This window comes from Calliopsis andreniformis, chromosome 8, assembly GCF_051401765.1.
Source record: "Calliopsis andreniformis isolate RMS-2024a chromosome 8, iyCalAndr_principal, whole genome shotgun sequence".
NCBI classification, from domain to species: domain Eukaryota; kingdom Metazoa; phylum Arthropoda; class Insecta; order Hymenoptera; family Andrenidae; genus Calliopsis; species Calliopsis andreniformis.
The window spans coordinates 1,195,238-1,217,391 of NC_135069.1; the positions used below are offsets into that span (position 1 = coordinate 1,195,238).

Sequence of the window (22,154 nt, forward strand, 5' to 3'; positions counted from 1 at the left end):
TATTTCCTAGTGTATTCTTGTCTTTGCTTTCTAAACGCCCTCCGATTCGTCAGTGAAACCTTTAGAAAATGTGATTACCTTTCAACGAATTAAACCAACGACACACAGTTTCTATTGAATTCTTTCCTGCAGGGGAACAACCGCAATTGACTAACGTATGGCAAGTTCCTCGTAGCAGCATAGATTTGTTTAACCCGTCGATTCGTTCTCAGGAGAAATTGGTTCGTTTACCTACACTACACATATCTGCACAGCGCATACTTACTCGTACGTTGTAGAGAGCACTCCTTGTTTCTTTGCTTTTCATTTTTCTCCCTGGTTCCCTGCATCCATGTTTCGCCGCGCGTTCCCTCATATTTTCACGCATTCGTCCTCATTTCTCGCTGCAAGCAAAAAGAAAGGATCAACTTGCGCGAATCCATGTTCGTTAGCTTAATTCTCCCGACTGCGATTATATTCTAAATTATAATTGTTTTTCCTTCAACGGTTAGCAATAGGGTTTTCCACGCGGTTGCCGCACACGAAGCTCCTCGCTTCTAATTTTGCAACAACGTTCTCGTCTTACCTCATCGTTACCTCTTTCCCTATTTGCCTATCGCGTAAAAGGGAAGCGGGCACGTCGTTATTTCGGCAGAGTTCTGCGCTAGAAAGTTGCCTCCGCGGAAGCAGCTCGAAAATCAGCGGTCTCTGAAAGTTACCGCGTATCCACAGGGGCACAGAATAAAAGTGAGTTTCTGGCTGGCCGCGGAAGAGAGCGAACAATCGCGAGGACGATAGGTGGAAAATGGCTCTCTCGCGGAAAGCGCGTCGCTACTTCAGTCGACGCGAGCTACACTGGGAAAAGAGGCTGGCAAAGGAAATGGAAATAGGTTGAAATTGTGCGCTCCGTTGTTCGCACGGCTCCGTGTGTTGGATCTCATGGAGAAGCTGGTGACGAACGACGCGGTTCTCACCCGACAAAAGTAATTTTCAGATCCTCTTTGCGGATGCCCACTCTTGTTTTCTACTTTCGTTTTATTATACTCTACCATTTCCGAGAGAGTATCAGTTTCGTCGAATCGAGGTAACAGCATGGAAGTCTAAACTCTAAATGACAGCAGCTGCCTATTATATATAGCTCTAAAAGATACTATTAAAAATATACGCGAAACGTATTAACTTTCCTATTTCTCTGCAGGAGACAGGACAAGCTCGTTCATTCGGATCTTTCCTAAATAACGAGGCAAATGTGCTCTTTGATCCTGAAAGTTACTCTTAGCTCTGACGGGCTCCCCTTTCAGGCGACAAATTACGCGAACTTCCCCCTCGATTTCTTGGTCGTTTCTTATCGCACCCACTTCGACGGTTGCATAATTTAGAGCGATCTTTGTCGCAAGAGTTCTCGAATAACTTATCGTTAATTGAATCGACGAGACGCGTCAAAGTAGGACGAGAACGATCGGGGTGTCGCGGCTGGAAAATGCTCCGTTCGCGGTGAAGTACGCGCACCGTGGCGAGGAATGTGTGTGCACTGCGCTTCGACAAAGGAAATGGAAGTAGGTTGGAATTGCTCTCCCTTCTCTCTGCTTTTTTTCTCCCGTTTGCTAGCAGAGAAGCACGGAACTTCTCCAGATCAATTTTGCCTTCCTCAAAATTCATTTCCTCTTTATAATTCCCACTGTGTGCTTCCTAGAGAATGCCATCAGTGTCTGGAAAATTTCGATGCGCAAACTTTCGATTTTCGATTAGATTGAGGCACCTGAGAAGCGTTATTCTTGTCTTCGTGATCAATTTCTTCATGCTGATGTTCTGAAGTTTCATCTATAAATCTTTGGAGTGTAGTTGGACAGGGTGTGCTCGATCGCGATTCCTATTACGAGCAGATAACCGTATGCGCCCATTGGGCGTGTCGCATCATAACGATCGCTCTTCAAGCTCGATGTATCCAGCAGATTATGTCGAAGCCATCACACACCGTTTCTCTCCCTCTCCTTCAGTTTCTACATATTCACGTTGTTAAACAAACGTATTATTCACGGGATTGTCGCGATATTATCGTATCGAGAGGTACGGAGCGTCAAAGGAGTCACCATTTCCCAATGATCTTTCTTAATGTTCACACGCAATGCGTGACTATAAATGTATAAAAGCAAAACCAAGCCTCTGAGTTTTTCTAATTCGTTCCGTGATCTCAGACATTTCTGTCCTGCGAGTTAATTAAAATTACAATGAAAGCATGGCAGCTAATTACAAATAGAAGCATTACTCGCAATTATTGAACTGAGACGCAAACGTTATTTTCATCCAATTGCTTTAATTAAGCCGAACGAACAAGCACTTGCTTTGCTTCCAGAAGCGCAGGGGGAGGATCCATTGGATCACAGTTTTCCATCCACGTCGTATTTCTTTCTTCGCTTCCTTTTCCTTAGATCAAGGTTTCAGTAAGTGGCACACGCCCTTAGGTAGAAGTCGCGAGAATGCCCAGTTTCATTGGATATCGATCGTCTCGTCCCTTTTCCTCTTCCTTCATCGGCCATTGTCTTCCTAGTTCGAATACATTTGCCGTCGACATTTCCCATTCCTTTTTCCCTCTTATTCTCGCTGAATCCGTAAATCCACCGACTGCTTCCTTTTTGTTATGATATCGAACTTGTCCGAAAAGAAATCCGAGCGTTCATTGAAAGGCAAGTGTCTCATTAACGAGGGAAAGAGCGCCGAACGACGAGATCTCATCGCCAGTAGCGGATAAATCTTCGGAGGTGATATTTTCTAGCGTCATGAATATAAAATCATTCGTCTCTCGATCCACGAGTTTCCTGGATGTCTAACCTCGGCGTATCGCAGCGACTGCGCCGAGCTACGAGATCTGATTTTCATCTCGTGAAATATACTTGGGTTAGAGAGGTCTCGTCTCCCTAGCGTATCCTTTCCCTCGCTTCGAGCTGCTGGTTCCATTCACTTCTGCAAGGATAAATGTACGAAAAGATTCTGCGCGTGAAAATTGCCGCAGAGAAGAATCTCCCTGTCCTCGAGGACCAAGCAAGCTGGGGTTTAAAGCAGCGAGGAGAAGAAAAAATGTGGAACATCGAGGGTACGGAGCATAGAATCGATGGGGCAAATGGTGGACTCGAATCTACCGCTGTAGAAGCGACTCGCTGGGCCATTCTCCATAATCGTGTCGAAAAACTACGAAGAGCGTTGGTCAATAAAAGCAGCGCTTTGCAGAAATCGATCGACATTGTTGGCCTGTGATTCGAGACGAGCAAACAGCGAGCTATCGAAGCCTTTTTTTGGCGAAATCAACTTCTATGCTCCAAGTCCATCCGTCGGAGCGATCACCTGGATCTGGAATAAATCGCAGAGCTCGAACGCTGCAAAATCGGATATCGAGATCCTCGTATTTTTTTCGACGATTCATTTCACGATGCATTCGAAATTCGAAGAGCCGACGATACCACGTCCCGATATAAAAGATTGCAAAGCGCGGAAGCTGCGCGTCTCGTTAGGTTGATCGAAAAGCTCCCAGCACCGTTTCCCTCGATCGAAGTAAATAACGTATATGGGCAAAGAAGAATCGTTGCCGAAGCACATCGAAATTGGTTTTCAACGTCAATCTGTCGGCATTCCAGGACCATAAATAGCTTCGAATGCTTCGACATAGCAGCTGCAGAAGCATTAGAATTTACCGTTCATGTATTTTGTATCGCCGGTTCGTGCGGCTATTTACGCGTTCCTGCGCGTAAATTTCCAACAAATCCTCTTTGTTGCTAATCCTTTATAAACCATTGTAATCGGTATCTACCTGATGCTTGACGCTCCTTGTTTACAAAGTTTCGAGTACTAATTACTTGTGAGGATTTTTTAAAACGCGATATTTTTAGCTTTTTCAGGTTAAATAAACCTCGCGGCCAGCGAAGCACCGAATGCGACTCAGAAAGTCAAAAGGTCCCGCGTGCAATTTCTTTTTACGGATTATCTTGCCAAGGAAAAATCATTTCGCCTGCTCTGGGAAACAGAAGAAAAAAGATTTCTGCCTGAGGCGCTGCTGTGCTTAAGCCCTGTATAACTAACGCGATTACTTACGTTCCTAAGCTTCCTGCGGATTTCGCGGGGATAAAAGTTTGCGAAGAAACACGCAGGGGGTTTCTTATCTGAGTGTTACGCTCCTACGATATGCAGCTTCCACTGTTTAACGTTAGATTTCCCTCTCGACTTGCCAAGCGATGCAATACGGGAAGCATCCTTGACCACGATTGACTTGAACTTGACATCGGCGTCGCTCATAGATCGTCTCGATGTCTGCAATAGCCATTCGCCACTTTTATGACGAGGTGCATCGCTCAGTTAGTGTCAACGACTCGCCGATTAACAGGCAAGTAGGAAATTATGAAATAGAGTTTAAAGAAACAGTAAAATCACGTCTATCGTTCTGAGCAGAAGCTAAAGCGAAGGTACGACGATAACAATTGGTTCAGAAGTAGTTTGTGTAGTTCATCGCAGAAGACGTCAATTAAACGAGCGGTAATTAACGCGAGCTCCCTTTTCTATCGAACCACCTCGAGTACACGAGATCGTAATTCAGGGCTTATTATACGAAAAGCTGCTTATGCCGCTAATTTGCTTGCGGCGAGGTTGCGCGCACGCGAGCCAAGCGTAGCCTGCCAGCCAGAGCATAATCTTAACTAAAATTAACTTTTCCGCCGAGCAACCTTAGGACGCCGCTACCTTCCGCTTCAACCCTTTTCCATCCCGTTGCGTGAACCTGCGTCAAGCACATCCTGAGAACTATGGAGACCTTTGTGCTCATCCAATAGGAAAACGACCGGAATTTTCCTGAACATTTCAGAAAGCAATGGAGCAAGGCACCGTCTTACTCCTCGATAGAAGCTGCACCGATGGATCGTATTGAAATCTAATTAAACGGTGGGGTAGAAAAGGGTAAAGAGGTAGCTTCTCGAAGTTTTAATAAAGAAAAGACTCGTGGCACGGTTGATTTGAAATTTCATAAAGCGAGCCGAGTGTAAAATTTAATTCTACGTGAGCGCCTTATACGTAAGCCAGGGGGGGATTTTTCTTCATTGATTCGACGGAGCGTTAGGAGAACAAGTCTTCTCCCTTTCCCTAAAGATTTCCCCGAGCATCGACTTCTAAATTTCGACGAAATTTCCCCTAAATTTCATTTCGGCGCGGTGGCTTTAACCCGTGTCTCCGTAGTTTGAAGCGTTTCGCAAAAAGGGTCACGAATAACTTGCTTTACCCTCGAGCGAAAGTTGGAGAGGTGCATTTGCGAGAATACAGTTTCTGTACTTTTAGGGCCGCGACGCGTAAAGCAACCCTTTTTTTTCCTTAGAGATCGTCTACGATCACCGTATAAAAACTGTATGCGCTAAAAGCTGGCACATTAAGTTGCTGTTTCGTCTCGTTTGGCTTTCATAATAACGCCTTTCATCGCGTGCCTTTCGAGAAGGTTTTAATCTAGCTTTTAATATTTCCTCCGTGTTCGCGGAGGGATAACACGGCGCCCATTAACTTGCGGTGAAAAAAAGGACCGTGCACGCTACGAACAAAGCAAAATTCTTCTGCTGGCGAATGAAGCACAAGCACTGGAGTATATCCAGGGAAGACGACACAAATCCGCCAGTTAACTTAAAGTCCAACGAATTGCCTTTTCACAGTGACAAAGAAAGGGATTTCGTTGAGGACTGAATAGTCTTTCCTCCAGCGTATTACAATAGACGAAGGAAAAGAGGCTAGACTCCAAGCATCTTGGCGTTTCCTCGCAGGATTCAATTACGTTAATCAATTGATTTCTCGCGAGAGATATTCAGAGCGCATGGCAGCCTCTTGCGCCGCGGCTGGGACCGCGTGAAATCTCAACGTAGCTCGATGCTCGCGGAATTTACGGTGTTTTCTCGCCAGCGATATTAAAATTCCATTCATGCACGTCGTTCGTGCTGTTTCAATTACTTCTCGTCCAACCCCTGCGAGTTTCGATGGGTCGTTCTTGGTCGCGGCGATAATCGTTCCTTCCGCTCGCCTGACCACGCGTTCATCGAAACAATGAAGCCACGAGACTGTAACGAATTTAATGCGCTTGTACGCACCATCGCTGATAGATCAATCTGCAATGAAAGAGCGTGGCAAATCGCACGCGAATTTCCGGATTTGTCGAGCGACAAGGGAAGGAACAGAAAACGGCAGCAACGAGAAATACACTGAAGGAAAACTTAATTAATAATTTCAATTAGTGGGACCATCGTGGTAGACCAATCCGCGTGGATGTTTCAACAGCTTTCGCTGTACCTATTTCAGGGAAGGGGAACGAATTCAGAAGCTCGATTTCAATTAACTGGATTGCCGTTGTGCTACCTCGATTTATCCTGTCCTTCTTTATCGTTCTGTCTTCCTCCGCGCCCCCTCTTCTCTTAACCATTCCTTCCTTTTTTCTCTTTAGCCGCGTCGATCGGGAATCGATAGCGTTGTCTATTTCGTTAATGTAAATTCGGTACTAGTTTCCACCTCGGGAGACCAAATCCACCGATGTCCTTGTATTTGTTTTTCCTGGCCATTTTGATGCAGTTTCGTATCCGCGTTCGTCGTCGTTTCCTTCTTTTTGCATCGTACATCGAATGCCCAGTGGAAACCGCGATGGTAACCGAAACGTAAATATCAAGATTACAACGTCGGAAGCGATAATCGTCAGTGGAACTCTCGCCAGTGGAATTGTTCCAAATAAATCGGACAAAGTTTCACGAAACGAATCTCCTTGGTGGTCAAGGATTTCCGTCGGATTTCTCTCGCTTTTCGAATTCCCGCTTTTCACGTAAAAGGCAGAAATTAATGATTCTCCGGAGCAAAGAAAAAGGGGGATAAGTGGGGAAAGCGAGGAAGCTTGTAAATCATCTTCGAAGTGTAAAATCTCCTTAGGGAGATCCTCCGTTCACTGCGTTCCATCTTGGAGCAACGCGTACTTCGTAGCACTCTTTCTTCTTGCCTACTTGATCCGCTTATAGTCAATGGAAATAAGTTTATTTGCGTCAGGAGTGACACACTTTGCCATGCGCAGACTCTACAGGAAACTCCTCCGCAAAGTTGCATCTATTTTGGAAGTTTAGGTCGCGCTGATGGTTGCTAGAGGGAAATCAATTTTATAACAACCGAGGACCAGCACGGTTTTCTTGTTCCTCCCTCCAGTTTCCATAGAAGTGCATGTTAATCGATACCGTCGACCAATGGGTGCAACCTCCTCTCAAACAAAAAGATGAACACGAATGTTCGGCTCCTGTTCTGTTTTTCAATTGATCGAAAGTGCAGTGTATCGAGAATTACACGCTCGGTTTCCCTTCCAAACCTATCCAGCCATCAAGGGGACGCGACGACGGGACGATAGGGTTGAAAAACCTGCAGCTCTTGATAAACATTCGCTCTTTGTCGCCATTCGTGCGAGAGATTTACGAAGTCGCCAGTTCTCGAACCGTGAATGGAACACCTAAGGGGACAGCGAGAACAGGAGAAGGCTTAAGGATTCCTAATCGACCGATCAATCTTGACAGAACAGTGCCTTCCACGAAACCTTTGAGTTTCCATGGAAGCTGGGATGTGCAATACGAAACGACAGCCTTCTCGTTTTTCCCATCGAAACAGGAGAGCCTGTAGCGTCTTCTAGTAGACTGAGAAAGGTGTAAGGCGTTACAAGAGACGAGAAAAATCGGTGCTTCGTCGTCCCTTATTCGCCAGGACTTTCTTCTGTGCCTAATTTTACAGTGAAAGCTAGGAAAGAATAACGACTGGGATAAAGGGAAACAATAGATTGTTTTTTCATGTATGTCTTACCCTTCTTTCCTCTTTGTGTCTGGACGCGAGGCGTAACGCGAAACAGGCTAGGATGTCGCAGACAAGTTCGCATTTATACTCGAACGAGTCGACAATTGTTTTGCGCGACGAGAAACCTTTCGAACGCCCTGGAAATCAATCGAATAGCACTACAATCGAGAACGTCGTTATACTGGCGCCGGAAAATTGAAACACGGACACGGGACACGAATGCACGCTCTTCAGCTCGGAGCCATAGATTTCCAAGAAAAATAACGAGTCCAAGTATCGATGGAGGTTAAAAATTCTGAAGTTTTTAATACTACACGTTCGAGAGTGTCCTTCAACTTTTATTGGACGCAAACTGTACGCAATCATATCCACGACAATGCACTGGAAATGCAAGAAGGATTCCTTATGTGGCGCCATTCATATTGAAACGCAACGTTGGCATGAACTGCACGTAGGCACTTCGCAAAATGCGTCGTCCTTTGTGCCCTCGCAAATTTCTTATATTAAATTCTCGTTACGTCTCCGCAGTCTGCGTGACATAACTGTTATCTCAATTTAAGATTCAGTTTTCTGGCAAGCGGCAGAGCCACTCCATCTTTCGACTCCTCTATTGACGATCAGAGTTTAATCAGCGGTGTGGTGGCGACCGGAATGACACGTTCTAATTAGCAGCCATACAGACTAACAGGTACCTAGCCACTAATTCACCAGTGTCCAGATGCCTCACGTTCTGCGCTCTCGCAGTCAGAGGCGGCGCCTTGTCCGCGTATGGATGCCTGTAATTGCATGCGAGTACATAGTAGATGTTCCTGGAGCAATACATTTGCAGCAGAGGATGTAGCCACGACTCGTGCACGTGGAAACTGCTGTATGAGCTATTATATACCTCCTTTAATCTCTTAGTCCTTTTCATCCCGAGTAGGTAATTCTAGCACAGACATATTCGATTCTGTCCTCATCGAATTGAAACACGACGTCGAGGAACACTGCACTCATTGTGGCCACAGATCCTATTCAATTTAGCCAGTTAATTGCCTAGTCTTTGGTCAACCGTTTTTTTGCAGCTATAACACATTGTTCAGTACGACTGCAATCAGCAACAGCTCTCGCGAATATCGAAGACTGACTTTTGAACTGTTCTCAGCGATTAATCACCTGCTCGAGACTCTCCACGGTAATATTTTCCGTATTTTCCAAGATTTTCTTGCATAGCTTAGCGAGCATAAATTCATCTTGACAAAGGGAGGAAAATTAATCGAGTCACGCGGCCCGTCCAGTGTTTGCGCTTTACGCTTTGCCCTGCTCGTTCGTTGTTTTTATCTGTCTTTTTCACAGGAGCAACTTGAGCTCATAAAATGTTCTAAAAATAATATCCAACAGGCTGGCTGGTTTATTTGCATGCTATAGAAATTCAAATTATACATTCGCTTTTAGGCATTTACTCGCTCGAGCTGCCGCTTAAACTTTCTCGTTTGCGCACGGGGCGAACTCGATGGAAGCGATTCTTCTCGAGACACGCGAATCGAGCTATCGACAGGGTTTCTCGCTGCTGACGAATTTTCTTGCTGTCGAAGGGGGATGTTATTAATCGTGAAAGCACATTTCGTCAGCAGACGGCTCGGTTACTATATAGAATGACTACGCAGAATTCTGTGGCGCATAGAAGACAGACGAACAGTTGGTGGTCTCTGTTGCGTAATTGCTAGGGTGATTAGAGGGGATAATTAATGCATACCGAAAGCTCGGCCGGAGCACACATTAATCTCGGAATTGTGCTCCGTTTGCTCATGCGAAGGACGAACTCCTATTGTGCAATTACTCGTGTGTCAGATGCGAGGCTGGGACAGAGAAAAAAAGGATAATTTATCGTTCGACTCGCGCCAGTCTAACTTTGCGTGCGACACCCCCTCGAGCTAATTACCCTGCATTCGTCGGTAGTCAGCCTAACGCGAAATTTTCAACAGGCTCCCGAAATGCTCGCAGGCTTACACCAGCGTCATAACTAAGTAATTTTCCTCTAGATTCGGCATTAAGCTCGTCAGGCCAGACTCGTGACTCCACCTTATTGAAACACGACAAAGGCGCTTATGGCTCTTCGACCTCCCATCTTCAATACGGATCCTCTTGGACAGATTATGCAAATACGCGCAAATCCTCTTACTGTCTACCCAGCTCGAAATAACTTAAGGCCTTATAAAATCGATTATCGTCGTTCTAGAAATCGAACACGTAACCCATGATTTTGAAGCGGCGCGGCCAATTCGAATTCTTCGTCGCTCGAATCCAGTCCCCCTGAATTTTTCACCCCGTCGATTATTATGCGCGAATGGCCGTTGCTCGAATTTCGCGAAGAATTTGACCGCGAGGTGACTGTAGGGCCGACGATAAATTTCAATCGGGATATCGGCGCGTCGACTGGAATTCGATCGAAATTTCTGACGAATTGGGCGAACTCCGAGCGCCCGTGCAATCTGCTGTTTCGCTTGTATCTAGGAATTAGCGAATAAGAGAGAAACGTGTGTCACGTCGGGGATAAAGGGGCTCGGTGCAAAGCGGAATGGAGTGCCGAGAAGCAGCCGGGGATCCAGGGGCGAAAATACGCTTGGACGTGAACCGATGGACCTTCGAGAAAGACGGACTACGTGCATCGACGAGCGGGGAACACGAATTCCGTTGCATTCGAGCCGAATAAACGGTTCGTAGCCCCTGAACGTTTCTTCCTTCTAACCTCCATTCGTCTTTTTTCCCTATTTCGTCGATTTACATCTTATTGCCTTCTGTCTGCGTTGCTGTGTCGATCGGCTCCTTAATTCGGGCCACGGGCTTTTTTCGATACCGATCGCTCTGGAATCTTCCGCTCAGAGAATTGCGTTTCGTGTGTATATATTGAGATCTCTTTCGTTTTCCCACCGATCCGCTGAAGTACGCCCACTGTTACGCCTTCTATTCGATTCCCCTCTCTCCTTCAAATATCCATCAGAATATCTATCCAAATTTAACTTTCCTCTCAGCGGAGGAGACTGTCGCGCTTGACTTTTCGACAGTGTTGGACTATTCAGATTTGTTCGATCGTGTTTTCATCACTCGACAATTTAATATCGTAGAAAGATGACAGGAATTGTTGCGGAGATGGGAATAAAATATTAAAAGCGATACACGGTACGCTTGTCACACAACATTTTTATGGACCGTAAAACTTGGGAAGCGAAGAGATACTGCTAGATAACTGGTTCTGTTTCTGAAGAATGTATACCGATATAGCTCTTGAGAATTAAGAGACATAAAACTTCTGAATATTTGAAAATTTAAATATTTGAAATTTTTCCACAGAATTAAATAGCTTAGTCCATCCTCGTTCTTCCCTCTAAATACAAATATAAAAGTAACGAAACGTTGTGCTGGATTCCTTTTCTTTTACATTTATTCTAAGGAAACAATTTAACGCCTTTATCCCCGGGACGATAATTCTCCCAAGAACCTTCTCCGTCTTAATCGTCGTTGGAAGTCAGAAATGGGAGCTGTCTGGTTAGCATGCCGTCTCGCTGGAAGATTTTCTCTCGTTTCGAGCGTCTTTTGTGGGCTAGGGGGGCGGAACAAGATACCCCTCTAGATTCTTTTGCAACCAGCGACGCTAGAGACGGTTGGCTTTCAAGGAATCCCTGATAAAAGCACATCCTTGCCAAGCCTGAAAGGATTCGCTTAAAGGGAGTCGCGGTATGGAAATGGCGGGATCGATTCATACTGTTGAACGGAGATCGAGATTGTTTCGTGGCATGGGGGCAGAGAGAGCAGGTATCCATTTCACAGCCACCGTCCCGCTTCTCTATAAAATAAGCGATAAAATTGCTGAATTATTAGGAGAAGCAGTGAGCTATTGTTCGAAGGAGAAAGAAAATGCAGCTTTCTGTCTCGAGTATGAAACAAAAAGAAGTATACATATATCGTTCGCTTGAACTAGAAGAATATATGCAAATCTGACACGCGTTTCCCTGAACGATAAAGAAACGTAGGTTGAGTGCACTCGAGGTATCGTGGCGTGCGCGAATTTAAAGGTGCCGAGCACTCGGGGGCGGGACCAAAAATCGGGCCATCGAGGGAAACGAGGCTTTTCCACGGTACTCTTTCCCACCGAACCTTTCTTTCGCCGCGCAAGCCACCGACTGCATTCGAAACCGCGGGCGGCTGCACTTAAGAAACTTCTCCAAGGATGAAATATTGCACGCTGTTAGCTCGCCGGGCCAAAAAGCCCGTCGGTGAAGTCGATGCGTAAAATACGAGCGTGGAAAGAGGGAAAACGTTACTGTCTGAGGAGAAATTTCAATGCAAAATATAATTGTTGGACTTTACTTTCCCATAACTCTAGATAATATCCACATTCTCGTTGTTACGAGCTACTTTTCGAGGAATATGGCTACCACAGCATAATGAAGCGTATCTCGATTACCATCGAAATAAATAAACAGCTTTGAAATTGTTTTCTCTGTACGAGCTATTCTAGGTGGATGGGAACTATTTGATTAAAACAGGACATTAAACTCGATGTTAATTGAATTTCATAAACGCAGCGCAACCTGATAATGTTTTAGTTAGCGTTTGCAATTTACGATGGAGCACCGATGAGACCGCCAGCTAGCTCGCCTGTCGTTCTGTTTTCGAAACGCGAGACAAAATAGCTCGTAGAAAGTTCAGCGTGAAAGTTTCGATTTTTTTGGCCAAGCTTTTTGCCGCAGACCTTGCGCGCATATATTACGTATGATAATGCCACGCGAATGGAAAGTTTGTCTCGGAGCAGAGGAAGGAACGAAGTACGACGTTCCCCTTTCATAGGCAACGATCTCGAAGTTGCGAGCAAAGAGGAAAACTTCTCTTCTTCGCTTCCTTCGCGCCATTACGAATCAGCCAGATCCAGGGAGCGGGCACGTTCGAAACTGTGGCTCGCAAATTAAATTCGAAGATACGTTCGAGCAGCGTGATATAGCCTAGGAGAGGAGGGCCGACTATGTTTGATTTTTCCCAGCAGAAATCGGGGAAGTGGACGTTCTTATCGTGAAGAAAGTTTCCTCCTTTCCGACTCGCCCCGTCCATTCCAGCCTCGCGGAATTTCAGCTATACGTCGAGCGTCATCGAAAACTACCTCGAAGGCCAATTTTCTGGCGCAGAAATCTCCTCTGGTTGTCGCCGATATATTAGAAGCGGAGTCGAAGATGGAACGAGGGAAGCACTGCGCCTGCAGGGAAAGAAATGAAAACTTTGCTCGGCTGCTCCGTTTTCGTTTTATCGAGCCTTCGAGCTTTGAGCGACCGGTTACGAGACCCGGGGAACAAATAAAAAAGTTCTACGCTAATGGCGCTGAGAAAATAAATTCTTAGAGAAATTTTTCAGGGAAGAGGAAGTGGGCAGCCACTGTTCCATGTGCAATTCTTGTTACTCTACTCTTCCAATGGGCAATATAAATAGTATCCTCGATAGTAATGAGTGGGGCATACATCGATGAAAGCTGTAAAGCTCTAATTAACCAGTCGGTACCGCGTACACGGTTGTCGGCCTAATTAATCGACTAGCGTGCTGTAAACGCAGATGTTTCATTATTTACCGCGAACATTTATACGCGGTTTAAGTAATTGACATGTACTTGACATCTCGAACAGTGCAGAAAGGAAATAAAAATCCATCTGACCGGATGCAAGAACTGGCGCGTATAAAAGGGAAAATAAAAATGTTGTTTTCGAGCAGATTCGCTAAAGCTAACAGTTGCGACTTGTTTACCATCGACCTGTATTTTATTCGTAAAGAACGAACCAAACCGAATATTGCGAACAAGTCAGAGAACAAATTTAGGTTACGTGAAATGAGATACAAGGTAACAAATGTTTGCATTTTCAGCTTACTGCCGCGTGTAATGTTTAATTCAATTGCTCGCACTTGCAGCAACAATCGGGTTTTGTCTGGCTTTAGCTGCGTTCGAACGTGAACGCATGCATCATCCGGGCGCAGTGATAACAAAAAGAAAATACGCAACACATAATAGATTGCGCAACGATCGAGCGCGAATAACAGTGCATGTGCATTACATAATCCCGCGGATATTATGCAATGGGAGTGATTGTTAAGGAAAGCGATAGCATTAGTTGGCAACGTAAAAGCCACCTGCAGGATGCTAATTAAATTAATGCCATCTTACGTGCTAGTTGAAGTATCATTTCATTTTAATGCCACTCGATTGTTAAACCCCTTATTATAACTCTTCCTTATAGATGCTCCAAGGCGGAGGTAGAGCAATAACGTCGATTGCGAATCACGGAGGATAAAATGTCTTCCCGCGTGAAATATGGCGAGCATGTTGCGGCAGCCAGTGGCCGTAGCCAAGAAACGAGCTGTATCGATGTACTAAATGCAAAGTCGATACCTATTGAACTCGAAGCGAGGAAAAGCGAGAGAAAGAAGCAGCGGAGAACGCGACAGAGAGCGAAGAATGCTATCATATTTCCGGCCGAGTACCTGTTTCTTCGCATAAACCAATACGCCACGAACCTCGCGCCTCGACTTCCCTCTCAACCTCTCTCAACCTCTCCCAACTTGCCTCCACTTATTTTCCGTCCCCTTTCACGGCTGTTCCTGCATTATCGGGACGCGTATCTGTTGCAACGAAGTACTGAATCGAACGAGGAGGGAATCGAAGAGGATAGAGGAACTAGATCGTACAATTGCGATCCTTCGCGAGCTTGTTACCCCTACAACCGACCAGGGAGACTTTCAACTTGAAACTTTCACACCGTGGGAAGAGAGTAGTCGCGACAAATTGACGAGAACCACGTCTCGAAACAACCGTGTCGAGGTCGTGGATGATAGCTCTGGTCCTTTTCCACGAAAAATTTCCACGAAAAATTTCCACGTTGCTTCTTCGAGACGAGTACCATCGTCTCGAATTCCTTATCGCGTCCAAGCTTTAATAATCAGAGAATATATTTCTCAAGTTTCTCAGCCTATACTCTAACAGGTTCATATTTCTCGAGTTTTCCACGTCACTGTGCATCGTCCAGTGGGTCGCTTCAGCTTTGACGTTTTATTTATCACTGAACCACTATCACTATCCACTAGGAAAATACATATTCCCCATCGAGGATGGAAACGTTTTAGTTTTAAAACGCGTGACAAATCTCTGACGCGTTTCGTGTGCCGAGTGCAAAGTGGGGTTCAAACGGTTGCAGGAATACTCACAGGAGGAGAAGAATCCGTTTGGAGATTCTCGGCATTTTTCTGGATAGCGAAACGCTGCGGACTCAGAGAAATAAGTTAACATATTCTCTCTGCCACAGCGTCGTCGAATTTACGTCCTTGACGAGATTCGAGGCATCGAGGTTGCGGATATTTTGCAATCTAAAGAAAGCAACAGAGGAAGACGACGCGTGGGAGAGGAACAATTTAGGCGCGTGGAAAATCGGAAGCTAAGTGGTTTTGTCCTCGCCTGGGAGAGGAAAAAGTAGAGACAGCTACGAGAGTTTTTACCTTCTTGTCCTGGCTTCCCTAACGACCCTCTCGAGCAGTCGGCACAGGGAGACGACTACGAAGGAGGAGAGAAGGGGCAAAGTGGAATGGAAGGAAAGGCGACGGACACGAGATCGCGGGTCGAAAAAGTTGCGGTACGTGCCGAAGTGGTCAGAGCTCCGACGAACCGTGTTATCGTCTTAGAAGAACCCCGATTATGCGACGGTCATTAAGCCGTCGTCCATCGCGGAGCTGACAGTGCTCGAGAAAAACTCGCGAAGAAACGGAGAAGAGGAACCAGAAAGGGCAGAAGGCGAGCAGAGGGAGAGATTGTCGGAGAACAACAAGCCATTGCGATTCTTGTCGCAAGATTCCCAGTTGACGAGAGGAGAAATTCCTCGCCAGTGCTACCTGCTTCCACGTCTTTTTCCTCGATTCACCGCTACAACATTTTTCCTCGCCACGGCTGCGGATTGAGGTGAGCAATTGCAACGTTCAACGACGGATGCACCTCGTCGGGTAACTTCTACTACGCCATTTGCGTGGGCAAATGGTAAATTAAATAAAACAGTCTGCTTCGGAGGCAACTGTTGCCGTTTCCTCGACGCAAATCCATTCGTAATTGGCTTCGAGGAACGAGTCTGTCGGTCGCGTCGTCCCTGAGAGCCAGAAGCGAGATTCCTTGCGCAAGATAACGCAGTAAACAAAGTCGGCCTTCCAAGAGGGCAGTGCACCGCGCTGGCCCTCCATATTTGCAATTCCTATCGCGTTTCCTTCGATGCCTCGCGCCGCCTTCTCGCAATAACGATCAACTCTTCAAATATTTGCTTCGCGAATTGCGATACCCAAGGACGGGAAGAGGGAGGCTCCAGGAGCGTCCCGTCAGAAAGTATCAATCTTCCAAAGGGAGAAGCTATTCAAGTGCAGTTTCGGTCGGCTTCATAGAACAACTTTGCCCGTGTTTGTTGCTAGTAACTATCCACGGTTCCTAGCAAGCTCTCAGTTGTTGGATTTCCCCTTGGACGAGCAGCCTGGAGCGGCAGAAATGTGTAGTTGCGTAGATGGAAGGCAGGCTGGCTCTCTAATAACTCGCGTCGTTTCTTATTTTCCCTCGGTCTTTTTGCAGCGCCTGGTTTTCTCGACTAAATGACGCCAGTAACCCTCGGTCACTCGGTCTCCGACGCTCTCGAATCCGAATGCTTTCATTCTGCAGGAAGGCACGGCGTAGCCAACCGAACAAAGGAGAATTAACCGTCCCCTTAATTTTATACGACAACTTCCGTTCTCTTCTAGAGAGGCATGGAATGTTTTCCACTCGTGAGCAAGAAAATCGTGCGTCGAGGACGATGCCTAGGGAGGTCTCGATTGAAATTTCCCGAAAGCCAGAGGCAAATAAGAAAATCGCGTGCGCGCATCCTCTCTCCATCATCAGGTACTTCGGTCACGTCTCGAGACGCGCGAAACGGAGAATCCCCTCGTTGCGAGTCGCTGCGGTGCCGAGGTACGGACCAAAGCAACTGGAAATCCAGTTCCGTAAACTGCAAAGCGAAACCTCGTTACGTCGCGTCGTGAGCGGTAAGCTCCTTGGACAAAGCGAATACCGTTTGAATAATATTTGGGAGGGAAAGACAGAGGCGTCGAGCGACGAGCGACGAGCGACGAGCGACGAGCGATAACGTTTTATTGTCTGCGAGCGACTGCATATTTGCATCTTCCTCTGGTAATTTGAATGGTAACCGTCGGGAAATCGATAAGCGGACTCGCGCACAGCAAGGCGGCGTTTGCTGGGATAAAAAGCTCGGTTCCAGCCCCGTTGCTCGTTTTTCGGTCGCCCCACGAGCGCGTAATCTGTCGGCGAGAAGTCCAGAAATTCACCGACAAAACAATACGAGCCTCGTTTGTTGTTGGCGCCGCGTCGGGGTAACGAGTTTATTTAATTCGACCCGCCGGCGATATTAATTTTCCCGCTGCGAATGCAAATTGCTTCATTCCGAGGCCACGGTGGTGCGCGCGAGCGTCGATGCATGCTACTTTTACGCGCGTGCACGTAAAGACCGCGTGAGATATTTGGCTGGGAGCCTGGAAGATCTTCTGACCACTACGCCACGCCTCTGCACGCGTCTATGTAGGTTACATTCAATTTCTCTGGCCGAGTTGCCAGCCAAAAATTCACTGTCCGATAGCCAAAGTAGAGGCGCGCTGGCTTTTTCACTTATTTTCTACCAAAATATAGCCAAATTCTGGACCATGTTTTACGCAACGAGGATCTCGTTTAAGCGAGAAGTTTGACGCATTTCCTCGCGTGAGGAAATTTCGGAGTTGGCACAGCGTTTGGGGCAGACTAACCAAACTTTTTTCGCGTGTTAATGCTGTGTTGGTGTAATGTATCTACCATAGTTGTCAACGCAGCTGCAGACTTCTGTCTTTCGCTCGCGTTTTCTGCCTTTTTCGCTTCCACTTTTCACAAGTTCCGTGTCGAGGAGGGAACCCACACTCTGAAGATATTGTGTTGGCGATTTTTCAGAACGTCCCGCTGAATATTCATGAAAAGTAGCGGCGCCGTGTGTACGCGCGTGCACGCATCCCTGTGCCAGGGTGCATCACACCTGAGGGGAGCGTTGCGTTTGCGCGACAGCTTGCATACGAGAAGAAAAGCTCGGCGCTCGGCGCTCGGCATCTCGCGGAAATAATCGCGCTTGGAATTACACGGTCACGTTGAGTGGAGGGAGAAAAGCAGCACCGCGACGCGAAAGGTGTTGCAAAAGCTCGAATACCCGCGCTCTTGTCAATAGATGTTAAAGCCTAGTCTCTGGTTAACAAATGCGCTTCATCTTGCAAGACTTTCCACCTGGAAGTACCTGCTGCTTAGCTCTGCCACTGTCGCGGTAATAACTAGTGGTCCATTTGCGGTTTTTGCGGTTCGACGTTCTTTTTCCTCGATTAAAGTATCGCGACGTAACGTGCGAAACTTTCACGTTTAAATAGATTTTAAGCATCAAGGACGCGAAACTTTTTCCTATGGATTCCTCGGACCGTTACCGAGAAAGGAAACGCGAATAGTTCGAGAAACGATAAAGTATTCGGGACAAACTTTCGAGTGTAATTTGCGATTCTTACGAAAGGGAGTACTGGTTGAAGAACATTACGAATTCTCCAGCTAATCAGGACCGAGTAAACGTTTGTCGTTTGCGATCGAGGGAGAGAGAGGAAGGGAATTAACCCGGAAGTTGAAACTTTTACGTCTATGTTACTAAATACGACGTGTATGTGAAAGAAAACTTTGCACATGGATAGATAATTCTTCTCGCTGGACTATTCGTTCCAGGTCTCCTTAACTCGTAAAAAGCTGAACTAACATCACGGTGAAAAATTTATTACCACAGGACCAAGGGGTCTTCCTTTCCCGTGAATTTTCCTTATCACGACGCACGTGACCGACTTCTCGTCCTCGTGAAAGAAGAAAATAGAATAGGAAACGTGTAACGATTCGATCGATCGTTTGCGCGAATCCTGCTGTGTATTTTATGAATATCGGTCACGTTCTAAGGCGCTCCTCTGGTTGAATTTTTTCGAATATCGAGAGGTCCCTATGAAAGATGGCTCGAGAAATATAGAGGCACGGAAAAAGTACACTTTGCGAACGCCGACAACTGCACACCGTTCAGAAACGTCTGCGTGTGCGGTTGGCTGGAGCCGTGGTCAGCAGGGGTGGCGAGCTAACTTTCTAAATTATTGCCAGCTATTTATTACACGCTTTGCTCGACCGCGTTCCTATATCCTGCGAATCGGTCCGCGGTTTCCGAACATATTAACCGAACCTCGCGCCCCCAGTAAACGGTTAATTATTCGAGGGACGTCGAGCCTAGGAAAAAAGTTGCAGCTAACTCTGTGAGTTTACTGGCGCGTAAATAGACCAGTAGTTACCGTGTTAAACACTCAAACTGATTACGAGCGAGCAAGAACAAACAGGCTCACCGTTCAAAGTGATAATTAATGACACGTTCTTCGTCTTGTTTGCAGGCCTGCGACTGTCTGGGCATTAGCAAGGAGTGCGACTACTTCGGGCTAAAGTACCAGAACGCGAAGGGCGAGGAACTTTGGCTGAATCTGAGGAATCCCATAGAGAGGCAAACTGGTGGCGGTGTGGCGCCTCTGAGGTTCGCGTTGAGAGTGAAATTTTGGGTACCACCTCACCTGTTGCTGCAGGAAGCCACCAGGTAAGAAGCTTGTTTCTTCCTTTTAAAAGGTTACTCGGGACTTGGAAACAGGACCTCCTACAATTACGCGTTGTTGGGTAGTTTCCTAGCAACGCCTCAGAGTGGAGGAAACGAAATACGAAGGGCGTTTGAGAATTCAATTCGTTCGTTATATCCTTTGTCGCGCAGCCGAATGTAGACGCAAAATATTTCGCTGTAGCTCGAAAGGAAGAGGTTGGAGTGGAAGGCGGCAGCCTGGATTTGCTCGAATTGAAAATCGTTTTCGTGGAAAGAATCCTCTCTATTCTCGAGAATCGAGTGGCCGAGAATCAGCTAGATTCGAGCAGACGATTGATCGATCGATCGTTCTCTGAAAAAGCTTTCCTCCTCTTCGGATTGTCGGCCGAGCACGTACAAAATTGCGCGACGGGGTCGAGAGAGGGGAGCGTGCTGATTGCACCGCGTATTATCATTGCTGAATATACAGGGTGTTCGGCAAATAGAGTCGGGGAATATGAACGACGCGAGAAAAACCGACAATTAATTACTCGAAGTGGGTTGAGTAACGACTGGTGCAAAACTGGCGAACCGAGTGACGCGAGTAAAGTTTCGACGGGATCAACGCGAATAAACGCGGTGCAGCTGAGTTGGCATGCTCGTAATTAATGGCGAGCGTTCTTCCGGGGCGAGACCGAGGCACCTTTTCGGTAAAAGGTTTCAGCGGATCGAAACGTAATTTCGATTTAATCGCGGTCGCTCGAATTGGCCCTGGCAAAGGTAAACGCGCGGAGAGTAATGCGCCCGACACGCGAATTAATTCGTGGCCGAGTCGGGGCTACGGTAATTGCGCCAGCTGACGCGACAACCATTCGTTCGTTCGTTTGTTGCGCTACCAACACCCTCGTCCAGCAACACGTGTTCCTGGATTTACGCCATCGGATGCAGCTTTCCAATACCGCGTGCGAAAAACTCCGAAGATCGTTGAGCAACATAAAATAGACCACCGCGAAACATTCTTAACGAGGAATATCGTTTCTGAATTGTCTGAGGATCGCCAGAGTCACGAGTAATCTATTAAAACGATCGGATGTCGAAAAACAGAAAATTCCTGTCTAATCCTGTGCTATGTACAGGTTGAACGCATTCGACGCCATGCAGTTCCGCATGGAATCCAGCCCATCTGTGAAAAGTTTTCCGAGCGAAGCGCGGTATTTTGCAGCGACTTGAGCTTCACGCCGACGCTTATCTCTATCGTAGCTTTATCTTCGGATTAATTCAATATAGTACGTCGTACGCATTTCACGAGACAGCCGTGTCGTAGCACGAGGTAACACGGAAACTGAATTAACGTCGTTCAAATATTTCTCCTCTAATATCTCTCGGAGCGGGTTAAATATCCATGTCGTCCACTCTAGGGACGAATTATCCGTATGAATATTTTATCTCGTTATCTACTGCTCAGCCCTGTCGTGGCAAACTAGAGAGTATGTCGGAGACGTACTACCAGAGACTCATTAAAATCTAACGCGTGAAACGGGAGCTGATGGGTAAAAAGGGTTGGTACTTTTTGTAATAATGGGGACACCCTTTACGCCCGCATTCGGTGAGCGACGCTAAAATTTCATTAAGGCAAAATTGATTTCCGTCCGCGTTTACTTTATGACATTAGCTGGAGATACACGGGAGCTGGCCTTTGTGCTATGCTTTATGGGTGAATTCTATGCGAGGACAGCGCGTCCAATGGTTGCATAGTTTCCGACTGACCTGAATCATTTACCGACTAACGTTTCTGGAGAAGGTCGGAGACGAAAATCTCAAAAGTCAACCCTTTTCTCCGTTGTGTTCCTTGATAATCGTTAATTGGGTCAAGAACTCGGGTTGCAGTCGGTTCTTAAAAGAACGAGGTACAGCGTAACAAATGGCATCGACGAGAAATAGGAAATCGGAGCTATAAAGGCGGGACTGCGCTGCCGAATGACCGAATTCCGGAAGCGTAGAACAAAGAGCGTAGTCGCGGAAACGAGCAGGGTAGCGCAGAGCAGGGGTTGAGATTTGGCGGGCGTTTGCTTCGAGGAATATAAATCAGAGGTTATTACAATGGTATTGTCGCGGAATATACCGAGATCGCCGCGCTCGCGTGACCGCGTTGTGTTCCACGATATTGAATGTCACCGATGCGAAACAATACGTTTGTTTCGGTCTCGTAAATTTTGAATCGCTTTAGCGTCGTTCGTCATACTCTTAGAAAGCGGGAAACGAAGGGATGAGAGCCAGAAAAGGATGTAGCATCCTTGGCTCTACATATTTCAAATTAGAAGTCTGTGAAGTAACTTGACTTCGAAAAAATATTAAAATATGCAAGGGCTGAATATTCAAATATTCAAATTTGTAACGGTCAAATTTTCAAATATTCAAATTTTCAAATTTTCAAATATTCAAATATTCAAATTATTAAAACAAATTTACGTATTAACATCTCGTAAGTTCCCTAAAGGAAATGCCCCTTTGCCCCCTAGGTTATATTTGAATCGGTATTATATACATACTCTAGGAAATCTAGAGGGCTGGAGGATGTTCCTGGGCTGGAGTGCAGTCTGCATAAACTCGCGATTTTCAGAGCTCGCGCTCGAATGGATGCCCACTCGAAACTCGGGTTGGTTAACTTGGGCA

At 46.4% G+C, this 22,154-nt stretch overlaps 1 protein-coding gene across 1 annotated transcript in view; it reads left to right on the forward strand.

The window, feature by feature from the left end:
• Positions 1-22,154, forward strand: part of Dnr1 (E3 ubiquitin-protein ligase defense repressor 1) — a 57,028-nt gene that overhangs the window by 27,628 nt on the left and 7,246 nt on the right. Inside the window, exon 2 of the mRNA XM_076383341.1 lies at positions 19,309-19,505. Coding sequence (XP_076239456.1) covers positions 19,309-19,505 — 197 coding nt within the window. The remainder of the gene's footprint in view (positions 1-19,308; positions 19,506-22,154) is intronic.